The 15742-nt window shown below is 32.8% G+C and overlaps 2 protein-coding genes across 3 annotated transcripts; one reads left to right on the top strand and one right to left on the bottom strand.

Moving 5' to 3' along the window:
- The first annotated feature begins 379 nt into the window (after positions 1-379).
- Positions 380-5193, top strand: LOC114368682. Of its 2 annotated transcripts, none has more exons than XM_028325907.1 (5): positions 380-566; positions 1084-1301; positions 3647-3883; positions 4174-4322; positions 4582-5193. In XM_028325907.1, exons 1-5 carry the CDS (start codon positions 486-488, stop codon positions 4773-4775), a joined length of 879 nt encoding a protein of 292 aa, XP_028181708.1. In that variant the 5' UTR covers positions 380-485; the 3' UTR covers positions 4776-5193. The 2 variants fall into 2 exon arrangements, with proteins under 2 accessions (XP_028181708.1, XP_028181709.1); XM_028325908.1 differs by having other exon boundaries at positions 388-566; positions 3650-3883.
- Positions 5194-6678: 1485 nt separating this feature from the next.
- On the bottom strand, positions 6679-12463 carry LOC114367615. The gene is made up of 6 exons (XM_028324801.1): positions 11997-12463; positions 11606-11864; positions 10933-11036; positions 10283-10459; positions 7102-9245; positions 6679-6940 (listed from the first exon to the last, which is right to left on the bottom strand). The coding sequence occupies exons 2-6, from the start codon at positions 11803-11805 to the stop codon at positions 6839-6841; spliced, it is 2727 nt and encodes a 908-aa protein (XP_028180602.1). The 5' UTR covers positions 11806-11864; positions 11997-12463; the 3' UTR covers positions 6679-6838.
- Between the last annotated feature and the right edge of the window lie 3279 nt (positions 12464-15742).

Below are 15742 nucleotides of genomic sequence, written 5' to 3'. Positions count from 1 at the left end.
TTTAAATAAAGGTTGAATTATAAATTTATCATCAAATTTTCATAATTTTACGAATTTTATCATTCAATTTTTTATAATGAATTTTATTATTTAATTTTTCAATTATATATTTTATCATCATACTATAACAAAATGACCTATTTTATTTTATCTAAAACGTTTTTTTATGTCAATGATAAAGAAATACACAAAATTTTGAAACTTAATTAACAAAATTTACAAAACAATAAAAATTAAATAGTAAAATTTGTAATTAATTTGTGTATAAACACACCAGTGAAGCATAAACACATGGAAGAACACTAATGAATAGTACGTGTCATCCAGTCATTGGTTTCTACTACGCAATATGTCCTTAGAAAAACCACTAAAATTGGCACAACTAGCGTGGAATAAAATAAAAAAACTCAATTTTCATTTCATTCATTTTCAGGTTTAGAGAGACCCAAACACTAACACACTGAGCGTGATCAAGATCATCAACAATGGCGGAAAACCCTCTCGAAACGGCGCCGTCGAGCTCACAACCTTCTTCTTCTCAGAAGTCGCCTCAAGATTCACCGCAGGTTCCATAATCCACTTCAATTCCACTTCCCTATTTGTATTTTTCGTGCCTCTCATTCCTCTAATTCGCAAAAAGAAAACCCTTTTTCATATAATTGGAACTCAAACTAGGGTTATTATTATTGTTGTTGTTCATTTTATTTTTCATTTCAAGTTCGTAATTGTTTTATTTCGTAGCTGATAGACCAGGAAATTCTGGGTACAACCTAATCAGTGCATGATGCTTTTCGGGCATCGAATTCGTTTTTTTTTTTCTTCCTTTTTTATTTTTATAACAGATACGAGCTAATGAAACACAGTTTTGAGCGAAATAGAAAATGTTAAGATGGGATTCGATCGGCATTTTATGTGTTAACAACCTAATTTAGCTCAAATCTATGCTTTAATTTGTACTTGTGTTTTGAGCTTGCTGTGTGAACACAAGTGTGAATGAAAATGCGCCCTGAATTGTTGTTTTTAAAATGCATGTATCTGAATCGTCGTCATGGTTTTGTATGGATGTTGTTGTTGTTGTCTCAGGTCCCTGCATTTTCGAATTTTATGCCCTTTCCGGGTGGGTATTATCAAATGATTCCTGGTATGTACCCTGCGCTAGTTCCAGGGTTGACTCTGCCGCAACATGAGGAGAATGGGAACCGCGGAGCTGGCATATATGCTGTTCCTGTTAACCCGTATGACAGACAAATTACTGGACTTACATACAACACTCTGATTCCGCTGACTTACCACACACCCAGGTAAGTGGCTGGTTATTTCGTTATGACAATGTTGTGATGTATGTGAAGCTTGGTTATTGCACAATTTATAGGAATTTTTTTACTTGTTCTGATATTGAAACATATTTTTCAGCATTTTTTTTATCAGCAAAGGTAATCTATATATTAATTGGAGTACCAGAGGTACTTAATAGTACATAAAGGACCATACAAATGGTTCCTCAATCAGACATTGATATTCTGAAAGGGAACCAGAGTATGGATATATATTTGCTATGAAATTTACATTAAATAGGCGCGTAACAATGTAGGCTACTACTGATACGAAAAGCTTTGTGTAAAGCTGCTTGCCCATTGATTGAAATGGACTGTGAAACCTTTCTCAAAACCCCTTAGCCAAGACCACAGTAGAAAAGTCGCATCTTCAAACAGTGCATTAGCATTGAAAGTGGCATTAGAGAACACTATGTTGTTTCTAAGCTTCCAAATAGAGTATGTTTTACACCGTTTTCATACTTTGTTTCCCATAGGTCCTTTAGGTGAGGTATAATGTTTCTACTGACTTGCAATCTGCACTTGGTCACAATGATTGATGCATAGAAGAACAATAATTTCTTGAATTGCTAAAATACAAAATAATGAAATGTTGAAATTACATTATTTGAAGCAAGGAGGAAGTTGTAACTGCTAGCAATATGAGGAATGAGTTTGGCTTGCATGAGATATGGATGGTTTTATAGAGGCATCAGAATGAACATGCATGAGTTCCCTTTTTGATGATTATTTTTTTACTTGATTTGAAGGGTTTTTGTTAGTGTGTAAAGGCATTGGGATCTTGGAAGTTGGAAGTAAAATTAGGTTAAGGGTAGATGGCCACTTATGTATGTGATCAGTAACTAAGGGAATAAGGATTTGGGGTTGATGGGTTTACGGAAAACTCAAGCAAGAAACAATTAGGAATTTGCTTGGGGTGGATTGTGAAGACAGTCTGCTACTCTGCCAAGAAAATTAGGCATAGTGAATGAAAAAAATTAAAGAAAACAGAATTGTAGTTGATAACAAGAAGAAGGCCTCTTAACACCTAGTGTTTGTGTCGGCTTGCCTAGTAATTAACAATTTGCTGAAATCTCAAAATCTGATCAATGAGCTGAAAGGAATCATTGACTTTATAAGTAGACATCCTATAGGATTTCAAACTTGATAAATAGGCTTTGATACCATGTCCTGAACCTAAACTAACTATCCTAAAAGCTTAAAAACTTCTCAATAAGCACTCATAAGAGAAGAAAATAGGAGGTAAAAGGTATAAAATTTCTCCCCTAAGTTAAAATCAATTTATTCTCAGCTTTTAGAGAAGTTAGATGAAAGAACATCTAAAAAACTGATGTGCATAAGTTAATTTTAACTTTTGGGAGGAATTTTATTCCTCTTATCTTCCCATTTTCTTTTTGTATAAGTTCTTGTTGAAAAGTTCATCTAAACAATTATGTGCTGCTGGGTTCATCTGAAACTAGACACACACAGCTTCAAAGTTCTAGCAAGCACTCATAGGTCATCTTTGGAGTTTGGACATGGGTTGGACTTCCAAATTTTCAAGGAAAATCACTCCTGATTTTGCATTCTTCACATTTGACAACATGCACAACACTTGTTTGTGCTATAAATCTAGGGCTTCTTGCTGAGATGCAGAAATGCAAAGTCAATTCCGTCATTCAGTGGAATCTATCAAAGTGCAGAACTAAGGAAGAAGGCACCAAAGGTTCTTTAACTTCTTTGATCTGTCTGCCTTCTACTCCCAAGCGATAAATACATATATAGTCTTGGAAGTTGGAGCATCCTTCCAGCGTAGAAAAACTTGTAGCCAAGTTTTGCCATAAATTATTAGGTTACTAAATACTGACTATAAATAAAAAACTATCCTGACAGACTGTAATGATAATTCATAATATCATGACTACCTATAGAAAGACTGAAATGAAATTATTTGTATACATGATTCATCTGAAATTAGACAGTTTTTAAAGAACCTATAGGTCACATTTGCACTTGAATTTGGCATCCAAACATTCATGGAAAATTGGACCTGATTCTGATTTACTGGCAGCATGAACAACACTTGTTGGACTTTCTTTTCTGTTCCTGCATTAATTTGGATGTTCTGTATGCTTTCAAAGTTATCAGTAGGTTAAGATTGATGTTATATTTTTCTTTCACACTAGTTTCATTTAGTGCTTGTTTAAATTTAAACAAAGATATTAGTAATTGTTTTATTGGTGAAAAGTCTATTTTAGTTTTATTTGTTTTTGTGAACAAATATGTTCATTAATGTTAACTAATGATTTCTGTAACTGCATGGTCACCATCAGTAGCAGGCCAAGTTCTGAAGCTGCTGCTGCCAGTGAAAATCAGGGGCAAGCAGGACAGCTACCTCAACAGCAGCAGCCTGCACCTCAAAGACAAGTTGTTGTTAGGAGATTTCAAATTGCATTTCAAATTGATTTGTTTCTTATGTTGAAGCTGGCAGCTGTGATCTTTTTGTTTAACCAAGATGGATCAAGGCAGAGGCTTATCGTCCTCGTGTTCTTTGCTGCTCTTGTATATTTGTAAGTATTTATCCATCTTTTTTTTTTGTGTTTTTTTGAATATGTTTTCTGCTTGCTAGTTCTGTCCATTTGTGGACTCAAACCCAGGGAATGCTGCTTGTATAAATCCTCCATCTTACTTTTTCTTTGTCCAATTCTTTATATACCTAGGATTGTATTTTTATTTGGATTTTGTATGAGTGTGCATGTGTGTCAATATCAAGTCCATGCAGTAAAGTTAATATTACTGAACTCATTACTGTATATGTTTGAATGAAGCTGTAGTTTTTCCTAATTGAGATGTGTGACAGATACCAAACTGGAGCTTTGACACCAATTATAAGATGGCTTTCACAAGGTATGCAGAGAGCAGCAGCACCTCCTCATCCACCAAGACCTGCAGCCAGGGATGAACATATTCCCGCTCCCAGGCCTGAGGGTGACAATGCTGCTCCAGCAGGTATGATTTGGACATTTTATGCATGTGATTTTCCATGTGTTTCTTTTGCAAAACACTAGTGATAGAGCTGATGTGATTTATGATGTAATTAGGGAAGTCTTACTGGAAGCTTATGAGGTTCATTTTATATTGTTGTACTTTATTAATTAATTTTCTTTAGGTTTTCACTTTCCTATTGTACTGGTTTTGTATGAAAAAGTATCAATTGAAGTTTTCATCACGTATTGACACAATGACTTTGCTTCTTATCTTTTGGAAGAGGGTCTACCTGAAGCCGAGAATGGGAACCAGCCCGCTAATGATGCAGACCAGGCAGTTGAGAATGAAAATGTTGCAGAACCTGACAATGTCAATGGTGGTAATCAGTGGTGGGGCATTGTGAAGGAGATCCAGATGATTGTCTTTGGATTTATCACTTCCCTTCTCCCTGGGTTCCACAACCATATGGATTGAACTATATTTTGTAGCTTACAAGGTTTGTGGAATTGACATATGGTCTATGTGACTATACCTGAGACATGGGAGAAGGGGGTTTTCTGAAATAAAATGTATAGCATCAGAAGTTCCAAGCGTCATAACTAATACATACATAGTTAGGTGCAACTATATAATCCAGCGGAAGATATGGTGCAACTACAGGGTGCCGTTTTTGTATCATTATTTGGATTGTTGATAAAACACTTTTTTGTGGATTCCAGAGCCCAGGTTTCTACTTAGCAGGGACTTTAGATTTTTTAATTTTTTCCCTAGTACTGTTTTTAATTGCAAGTTCCTGATGACTTGTTTCTTTTCATAGTTTGTACGATCTTTCAAAGCGCCTAATGCTTTTTCCAATCTCAGTTAGTCGTTGGTTCAACGTTATGGAGAGCAATTGACAAGTCTAATTGCATGTTTGTTTTCCCATTTTTCACTTGCCACCGTACGTTTAATGCAATCCACCTTACATTGGATTGGCATTGGACATGACTCAACGGAAAAAGGAAATATATATATAATATAATATAACTAAACTTGCTATACTTATAGTTCCTTAATGTTTCAAATGAACTATAATATCTGCAAGCTCCTTTATGGATGATGAATAGGGAGGAAAATACATGAAAATAGAAATAATGAGAAATAGAATAAAACGTGTTGTTTAGACAGAGAATTAAGAACAGCAGGGTTTTTTTTTCTTCTTCTTTGGACAAGTAGAAAAGAGTAGGAAAAATAAATGATATAAACTTTTTATATTAATAAATTGAATTTAACTTAAATATTATTATTTTTTTATATTAATGCAGTCGACTTCATAAAGTGGAATAAGATTTTATTGTTATAAAAATATTTTTTAAAATTTAAAATAAAAAAATGAGACATTATTCCACCCTCCCATTTCATTTTGCTCGTGACGGGAAATTATTGTTCTTAATTTATAATGAGTCCCACAATTAAATTTCTGTTCTTAATTTTTACTCATTCAAAACATGAAAAGATTATTCCATTTCCTTCTCCGGTTTCCATCTATCTTAAATACACTCAGCTAACCAAAATCTTGAAAGATTATGCCAACCAAAACTAATGAGCCTTACATAATCCTCATGGGTTGTCCACATTCCCAGACCGAAACGGTTTCGCCTTCTCATGGTCCATCAAAATTAAATTACTTCTGAAAATTATGTGAATTATGTCATCGGCAACTAAATATTTGTTATAAGCAAAATAAAACTTATATAACACATGATTTTTTTTTAAAAAAAAACAAAAGATCCTTAAACTTATGAAATTGTGTCGGTGATCAAAATACAGACCACAATAAAAAATCTTGCCTTAGGCTCACTGACATTTTTAATTCATTAAGCTTTAATTCCTGATCTTCACTTCATCACCAATTTCATACGCCAGCCTCCAGCCACAGCTTCGGATGGTGATTTCAGGTGTAACAAACTCAGATGCATTATTTATTTTAGCAAAATAATATTTTTATCACATAATGTATAAATAAACAAATATTTTAATCTAAGGAATCTTTAAGGCTGATTTGGTTTGGAAGAGAGAAATAATATTAGAAAGAGATTTTATACTTTTTTTTTTAATACAACTCTCATCATTTACTCTCTACTTTAATTCAAAAATTTCTTTTATTTTTATCCTCTCCATTTCCATCATATAAACCAAACACATTAACCGACCCACCCATTGAGCTTAGTTCAGTTGTAGAAAATTCACTGATCATGGCTACGCAACAAGAAAGAACCACTTTTCAAAAACTAATGGCAAAATAAAACTGAAGCAAACCAATCCCGATCTGAAATTAACTCAATCCGGTATTTGGTTGCAACCATCTTACACCATTCTAGAATGCAGAGAAAAAACATAGGCATAATATAAGTTTCTTTATTATGTAACAAGAATAAATATATTTACACATATCTCTGCAAAATTTTGGTGGGGGTTCAGAAAGAGCAGCAGAAGAACCTAATTCTGTTGCCACTATGAACTGTAATTACAATATTTATATACATACATGATTCGCCTCACATCTCAGACAAAAGATTGCTAATTTTCCTAAGCTCTTTGAGAGCAGTCATGGCAGTAACTTGGCCTTTGCGGTCTTGTTGGAAAACAGATTCAATTATCTGCACCACAGGGAAAACAAGTATATGCAACCAGGGAAGGAACATCAGATTCAGAACAATTTTCTTTAACCAGTTTCATAATTAAGAAAATAAGGGAAAAATAAAGGACTGAATTTGTGCATATCTTAATAAGTTGTCATTGAAGAGTGAAAGAACCATACCTGAATATGGTCAAGCATAGACTGTCCAATATTCTTCAAAGTGCCCATCACATTCTTGTCAACAGATTCTCCACTGCAACTAACAGAACTACAAGGCTCATTAACTGCAGATGAGGCTGGTTGTGGAGTATTTTTTTGAATGCTACCCCGGTTGGCGGCTTCAGCAGCACCTGCTGCTTTCTCGGAGATCACTTCAACATTATTCCGTCCAAACGGCCAAAACCACTGCAACTTATTCTGTTTTTTGTCTTTAGGAGGATTGACTGTATTTCCTGCTTCCTCAAAGCTATTGCACCCTGATGTCGGAGGTTTGTTCTTTGGAGGATCAGAGATTGGAAGGAGTGGATCATTGGGACAGATAACTGAAGTTTCATTGCATTCAGAATTTTCTGTATTGCACTGTGATGTCTGAGAAATGTTCTTGGGAGGATTGGAGATTAGAAGGGGTGGATCATTGGGACTGGTATGTGAAGTTTCATTGCATTCAGAATTTTCTGTATTGCACTGTGATGTCTGAGAAATGTTCTCGGGAAGATCGGAGATTAGAAGGTGTGGATCATTGGGACTGGTATGTGATGTTTCACTGCATTCATAATTTTCTGTATTGCACTGTGATGTCTGAGAAATGTTCTCAGGAGGATCGGAGATTGGAAATGGTGAACTGGTACCTGAAGTTTCATTGCATTCGTCTAGGGATGAATTAGATGTAACACTACTTTTCGCTGAGGTAATTTCATGATCATTGACCTCATTCTGGGGACTAGTCGGGTCAGAATATATAGACAAGTCTTCCTCACTGCCAGAATTTCCACTTGGAGATCTATCATCAGACAAGTAATTGCTGTCACCACTACAGACACTATCTTCTTGTTGTACTTCAACTGCTTCAGAAGGATTATCATGCTGCCGTAGTGTTTCATCTGGCTGCATTTTCTCTGCATCTTCCTCTGAGCCGAGTGCCTTGCGAAGATCTTCCAACAAACTGCGCCTAAAATGTTTGCCACTCTGAATCCTTGACAAAGGAGGGTCAGATTTTGCTCGTCTCAAACTGAATTTTACCTTTTCCGTCCATCCCTTTTTCCGAGTGGGAACCTGCTTTTCTAGACTATCTTGCCTAAGTTCTTCAGCCTTGTGGGCAACCCTCCACTTCTCTTCCCAATAGCTATCGGGTAACAAATTCAGTGGAGTTTTCGGAGACACGGATTCAGATGGAAGGGTCACAGATGTAGTATATATAGATTTACTTTGGTAATGAAATCCAAGAAACAAAAGTGACGATGATGAAATATCAACACTCAGTGCCAAAGCCTGCAAGGATTTAGCCTTCTCTAGTAGTTTTTCAATATTAATGTCTTCAGGAAAGTTTAGTAATCTCTGAAGACACCTTGTAGGGTTTTCAGTTGCAAGTAGTGAAGATCTTAAATGAAGTAACATAGCTACTGCCATAGCTGAGATAAATGCTCCACGAGGTGAACTTAAGATCCTGAACTCACAGTCATCAGCACCTTTTTCCAAGCTGCTATTCTCTGATGCAAAGATCTCATCCCATATGATCAAGAGGTTGGCAAGTGAAAATTCTCGTCCAAATAAAACTCGCAACCATCGAAGAGAAAAGTACTGAGGTTCAACCCCAAGTTCAAAAAGATGGCTGTGGAGAGATGAATCTACAAGAGACAACAAATAATACAATGCAGCCGAAGCCTCAATCACAGGAGGCACGCCACTATGGGACCCAGATACAGGGGATGAAGAGAAGAAATCGGCCATTGCAACTGAACCATGGGCCCCACTCATCAAAGCATCAAACATACAGTATGCGTCATGCTCCACGAATTTCTCAGATAAAACAATGCCCAGTTCACCTTCAGCTCCATAAGCATCACTTAGTAATACAATGGTCTGTATCTCAGGATCAAGTTCCTCAAGACTATTGACTTTCACAGCATTTCCATGAGAACCAAATTCATCCTCCATCAATTCTGGAGATTTTTTAAAATCAAAGCTGTAAGAAAGATCATTCTCTTGATATAAAAGGCCGTCAAATCTGTCTGTAAAGTGATCTTCGTAAAGCTTCCGAACTTCCGAAAGATGCTCCAAATCAACTTGGAGAACATAAAGCAGAGGAGCAAGTAATTCATGCATTCCTATAACATAAGTGAATGAAAGAAATCCATTAATGTACAGCCAATATTTTCATAGCATATAATACTAAAGTAAAACTAGTTATCTGACAGCCAGGAAACCAAATTGATGGAATTTGCATTACCAAGTATTAGGTTTCTGAACAATTAAGTGCTGATTTTGAAAACAATGATTTTTAAAGAATAGATTTTGATAGAATTGAATTGTGTTTGGAAATGATACGTTAAAGGGAAAAAAACTTAGATCAAACTCTGTATATTGCTATCAAGTTCTCTAATTAAAATAATGACACATGAATATTCATTTAAAATTTTGCAACACATTATGGAAAGAACATCCATTTGTCAACATTGGCGAGAATATAAGGATCTAAATTTTGTCCTGTTTTAAAAGTGAGCTTAAGAGAACTGTTTTTGATTGGATATAGTAAAGTAAAATCACTTTTGAAGATAAAATTATCAAAAGAGATATAATATAATATTAAAAAAACACTGCAATAAAAATGAAGAAACCATCGTTGTCATCTAGCAAGTTGATGCTAGATCACTTCTCTCTGTTACTTGACTATGCAGGTAATGTATTAAAGGCATATCATGACAATAAACAGATAGTTATTGGTGTAAAATTCAGACATATCTTTACAGATTTTGGGGCAGTTGGCAGTAAGAAATTTATGATACAAACGTTATAAAGTAAACCCCACCGCTCATAGCCAAGAGCGATTTTACCTTATGTATCATTTTAGTATTTAAACATGATATAGATAACCGTTAAGACATATCATGATATTCTTCTGATTAGTGTAGTCTAACTCAATTGGATGCTCTGCTGTTAATTATGCAAGATTGGAAATTGGAAGGAAAAATTTGACAAACGCCACAAAATGAGAAAGCATACATAAAATAAAGGTAAGTTATTATTTATTTGGTAATGGAAGAAAAATATGGCACATGAAAATGAGAAAGAAAATTTAAAATGACGGTAAATTTAATTAAAGTTGATGTATTGTTTGATACCATTGCTTGGCTGAGAAATTTACCTTGTCTATAACCACATTCTGGGTGCCTGAGACACCACAGTAATAAAATTCGTCTCAACATGCTTTGGCATCCTGGAGTCTGAAAATAACTGCCATGTTCTGGGTATAAACGTGATAAATCCTGATCAACCATTCTCTCCAACTCTGCATTGCGGAAAAAGCGACCCCATGTACTATCTGCATATAAAGGCCAAATTAAATTCAACACAGATCAAGTTCAGTTGTTCGTACCAAAAAGCGACAAAGATAGCTAACCGTTAGAAATTCATTAGACAGAATTCCAACATAATATACGACAAATTTCTTCTTTTATCTTAACCTTCACACATTGAATTTCCATAAAATAATCAGGGCATACCGTTATATTCCTCCATAACAAAATAAACTTTCATTTATGTATACATATCCTTAGAAAAAAGCAATAGATATATAATCTGAAAGCAACCACTTTACAGATATGACTTCCACATGATGAGGCTCTGGCTGAGCCAACTGAGATAAGGTTGAATATAGTGTACTATAGTGCACATTAGCAGCCCAGATATCAAACATGCTAGAAACTACGTTGGCTAAATCAGGGATCCATAATTAGGTTAATGATTTAACTCCATGTAAGATGCTGAAATAGAGTGAGAAAATCTTAGATTTACCTGGATTCTGTGAAAGTGGATTGTCAATGACAAGATTGCGTGAATTAGCTCCATCCTTTGGAACATGTGGTTCAACCAGAAGGCGCCTTCTCAAGCTAGCATACCTGACAATATAAAGCAGTCACTTTTAATGTCCTTTCATTATGAACTGATACAAAAAACACATTATCAAAATGCCAGGAAAACACTGAATCCATAAACTACACAAGCGATCCTCAGTACCAGGCGAAGAAACAGCTTAATCATTTTTTATTTTCTACCAATGAAATTGTAAATGTAATCTACACTCATAGGCAGATATTGACACAGAAGAAGATAAAATAGTGTTGCCTTTAACCTAATGAATACATGCCAATTTCAAATGTCAGCTTTTTCTTGAATGAAAATAATAAAAAATTTCTTTATTTCTGCACAACTTTATCTCCAACATAACACACACAAACAAACATATTTCAGTAGCAGTTTGCTTGCTGGCTGCTGCTGATAAGCAAAACTAAAACAAAATCAGCATAGAATACTACATGGTTATGGTCAGATCAACATGCATATGGGAAAACAAATCCAAGGTAAATATTGTATCAACATATAAATATAATTTACCAAAAGGAATAAGATTTAAGGAAAATTTACATCATTATTATTAAAAAGATGATTATGGAGGTGATGATTTTACCTTCTTCTACAATTCGCGGTGACTCGACGAAGATCATCAATTGAAGTCGAAGACGAAGACGGCAGCACCCCAAGATTTATCCGCCACTGCAACCCTCTAAGATCACCGAATCGCCGATTCTCCGGCGGCGCCGATCGCTGCAGAACAGCGTCGGAGCTTGCCGGAGTCACCGACAGCGGATCCGACAGCGCCGGAGGCATGATCGGGCGGCAACCCCAGATGGTAAAACGCAGCGAAAATCCAGAAAGACGCGAACTTTCTAGAAAAAAAAACAAGCAAAAACTAACCTCAAATTCTGAAGTCAAGAGAAAATCACAAGTCAAAGAAATGAAGAAGAAGAAGAAGAAGAAGAAGAAAAAAAACCCTAGTTAAGCTATGGGGAGAAGCTCACCAAATTGAGTATGGAGAGTGGAGAAAGGAGGTGAATTTATGATGTGAAATGAATTGGGGTGGGGTGGTTTTGTGCAGAGAAACCCAATGATTTGCACAGTTGCATGTTACTGTGTGTGTGTGAGTATGTATTGGCTGCTTAAGAGAGAGAATAATAAGTTTGTTTGTGTAGAGAAAAAGAGGAAGAAGGATAAAAAGAAAAAGGCAGTAATGGTGTTGTTGGTGTGATTGTGCTTGACCTGCTGAGACGGAAGGTATGGTGAGTTGTCTTATTCTGCAAAATTTCTACACCATTTTTGTGGTCTTTTTCTCTTTTTTTTTTTTTTTTCTTGTCTTTATAAATAAATTGACAGAATATAATGTAATTTATCACATGGCTTATCGTGTTGTGGGGGGTGAAAATTGCCAATGTTTTGTCACCTTCTTATGATCGAGGATGGCAGGTTGGCCTCCATGCCTATTATCTGCAACTTCTATCTCTCCCTCTCTTTCCACAAATACTATTATTATAAATTCACCGCCATCTTTTTCTTTATTTTAAGAGTTTCAGTTTCATTCAATGTAGTGCAGGTATAAAGGTTTTTATATGAATAAATAATTTATGTACTGATGATCTAATTTGTTGTTATTAATCATAAATTATTGCGTATAATAAATGTATTAAGTCTCTTAATAATCACGTTAAAATTTCTAACAACATTATTTAATAGAGATTAAATTCTTTTATATTACTCGACTAAAATTTATTGTGAGTTTAATGAATATGTATCGTTTGTGTTTATAATATCAATCAATTAAAAAAATACATGGTTTAAATATATTTTTCTTTTAACAAGTTAGTGTTTTTTTTTTCCTTTTAAAAAATATATTTTTTCTGGAAAAAAAATGATTTTAGCTTTGTGTTTTGCTTTTCATCCGTAATGTTAGTATTTATTATAAAAATGATTATATGGAAAACAAACTTATGAATTCATCATCCCACATTATCAATTTGGGGATGTTATTATGTCAAGTCAGTAGAGGTTTCATGTCCTAATTAATTTATAAGGAAGAAAATCAAAATACATATAACTTATATGTTATATGAACTACAAAATATTTATGTTTTAAATTATATATTAAAATTTAAATATTTTAATATTAATTTATCCACATTTTAATATTTATACCTTTTTTATTTTTGTTCAAGCTCTATCTTTATTGTCTTTCTCATACCTTTCATTGCCGTGGAGCAATGGTGGTGATAGTGTTAACAAAGACAACAATGATGATAATGATGATGATTGTAATTATGTTAACAGTAATTAAAATAATGGTATTATTAGTAATGACAATGGTTGTGACGATAATAATAATAATAATGATAGTAATGAAAATTACAATGATGATGATTGCAATGATATATAATAATATAGTGGTGAAAATAACAACGATAACAAATCATTTTTTATGATAAGAATTTATAAAAAAAAAATTAATGGTGATATGTGTGTCACATTATTAAATGCACAAATTTTAATATTTAATTCATGACTTTATTTTAATATCTAAACTTTTATTTTAATACTTAATTTGAGACTTAAACATTTTTTAGTTCCTACAAATATGTAAATTTTTTAAGATGATGTTGTCATGACACCATTAAGTGATGTGACAGTAGGATAAAAAGTGAAACAAATATAATTTAAATAAACTAAAACAATTTTTTTTCAAAAACGAAAAACAAATAACATTAAATTGTAAGGACAAAAAATATATTTAAGTTAAATCATATTTGTTATAATTTTAAACATCAACGGTGCCATTTTCTAGATAAAATCTTATTCAAGTTAGGTAGAATTGATCATTATAGGTAATAAAATTATTCTTTTAAGTATTTAACGTAATTGCACATTCAAGACTTAAATTCAGAACCTTTAATTAAGCTGAAACAATCTTATAAAAAAAAATTTAACTTAATCCTCAAATTTGAAAAAAAAGTTACAACGTGGATTATATTCTACATGTGTTCAATTTGTTACAAATATATAATTCCAAATTACTAATTAGTTAAGAGAAAAAAGGTTATGCATTGATAATATAAAAAAAATTATACAATTATCTAATTATAATCCATAAAAATTATACAATTATCTAATTATAATCCATTATGTATAGTAAATTTATTAATTTTTTAAATAATTATTTTAAAATAAATCAAATAATGATTAATAATTCATGGACAATATAAGGTACATAGACTTTAAATTCCTCGGTTAATAAAGCTAAACAATTAGTTAATTCGTTTCATGATATATTTAAATTCAATATAGATAATTTCAGTTTTCTTTCAATAGTTATGCTAGTTGTAATTTGTCATCTATACAATGAAGTAAGTGAGAGAGTCTATTTAATCATATTTACACCAAAAGATAGTTTTGTAAGTTAATTCTTTCTTTTTCTTTTTTCATCTGTTTCCATCTTCTATTTTATTTTTATATGTTATAAAAAATCTTTGTTAATTTTTAGATAAATCAAACCAATTAAGTGTTTAATTCTCGAGTACATCAGTTGAATTAATCTATCTGAATCGAATATAATAACACTATATATAAAAAATATTACTTATATACTTAATATCTTTGGTGACAAACTCCAACTATCAACAACATCCTAGTTGGATTCTTAGAGTTAAGAACCTCTTAAATATCTAATATTGAAGATGCTATAGCTAAATTAACCATTAGCTCTTGGTCCCTTTAATGACCTTCACTCCAAGTTAGGAAAGCTTGACATTCACAATTTGGAAAGGAATATCACAAATATTCAATCCTAAATTATCAATCTAATAATTGATGCAGTTGAAATAATTGGTTAATTAGTTGATATTTGTAAATTATAATATAGGTACATGGTTTAGTTTTCTTATTTTAATTAAGTTTGTCATAATTTTCATGTATATAAGGAACATTTGTACATATGATTAAGCGACTAAAAAAAATCAATTAAAATCATAAATTACATCAAAAGGCAATTCTCTAGTTTTTCTTTCCTTTGGTCATAATTCAATCTTCTCTACATTAGAAAAAAAAAACCAATCTTCTCTTTCATTTTTAATACAATTCTTAATTATATGATTAAAATTTATTTCCAAGATGTTAAATATAAATTCATAGTAAAAAAATATTAATGAAATCCAGTAATCTACTATTTAGAGATAATGAAATATATTAAAAATTAACTTTTAAGAGAAAACAAAAATAGTAAAAATTAATACTGATCAAGAGCAGTGACCTGCTGAAAATAAATAAATTGTTAAACAACCTTTGAGTGAGTCACGTGCTGTAATAAGAAATAATGATAAAATGTCTATATATAAAGAGAAGTTCTATTCAATAATTAATGCACAAGTAGAGAGTGAGAAATTCTAGAATCCTCTTTTAAAAATTTATCAATTCCAAAATTTAATAACTGATTTTAGACGGTTGAATATAAAATTTTAGAAGACATATAAAATTAAAAATGGAAGATTTTCGTGAGTTAAAAAAATTCTTACAACACGGGGATGTATGAATTTCTCGTAACAACATACAAGGAGTGTGTGGTGGGACAATATTCTTTTTGGTGCTTTCCCTCTTATTATTATTATGCTATTTTGGTCATTATGTTCACATCACATGTAAAATAAAATGATCGATTGACGATTTTCAAAATTAGAGTGAAACCCCTTACTAATTAGTATGGGATCCATAAATTATTGATATAAAT

Source organism: Glycine soja, chromosome 9, assembly GCF_004193775.1.
Source record: "Glycine soja cultivar W05 chromosome 9, ASM419377v2, whole genome shotgun sequence".
NCBI lineage: Eukaryota > Viridiplantae > Streptophyta > Magnoliopsida > Fabales > Fabaceae > Glycine > Glycine soja.
Note: the sequence above shows the minus strand (reverse complement) of the source record. Positions and strands in the feature narration are given on the sequence as shown.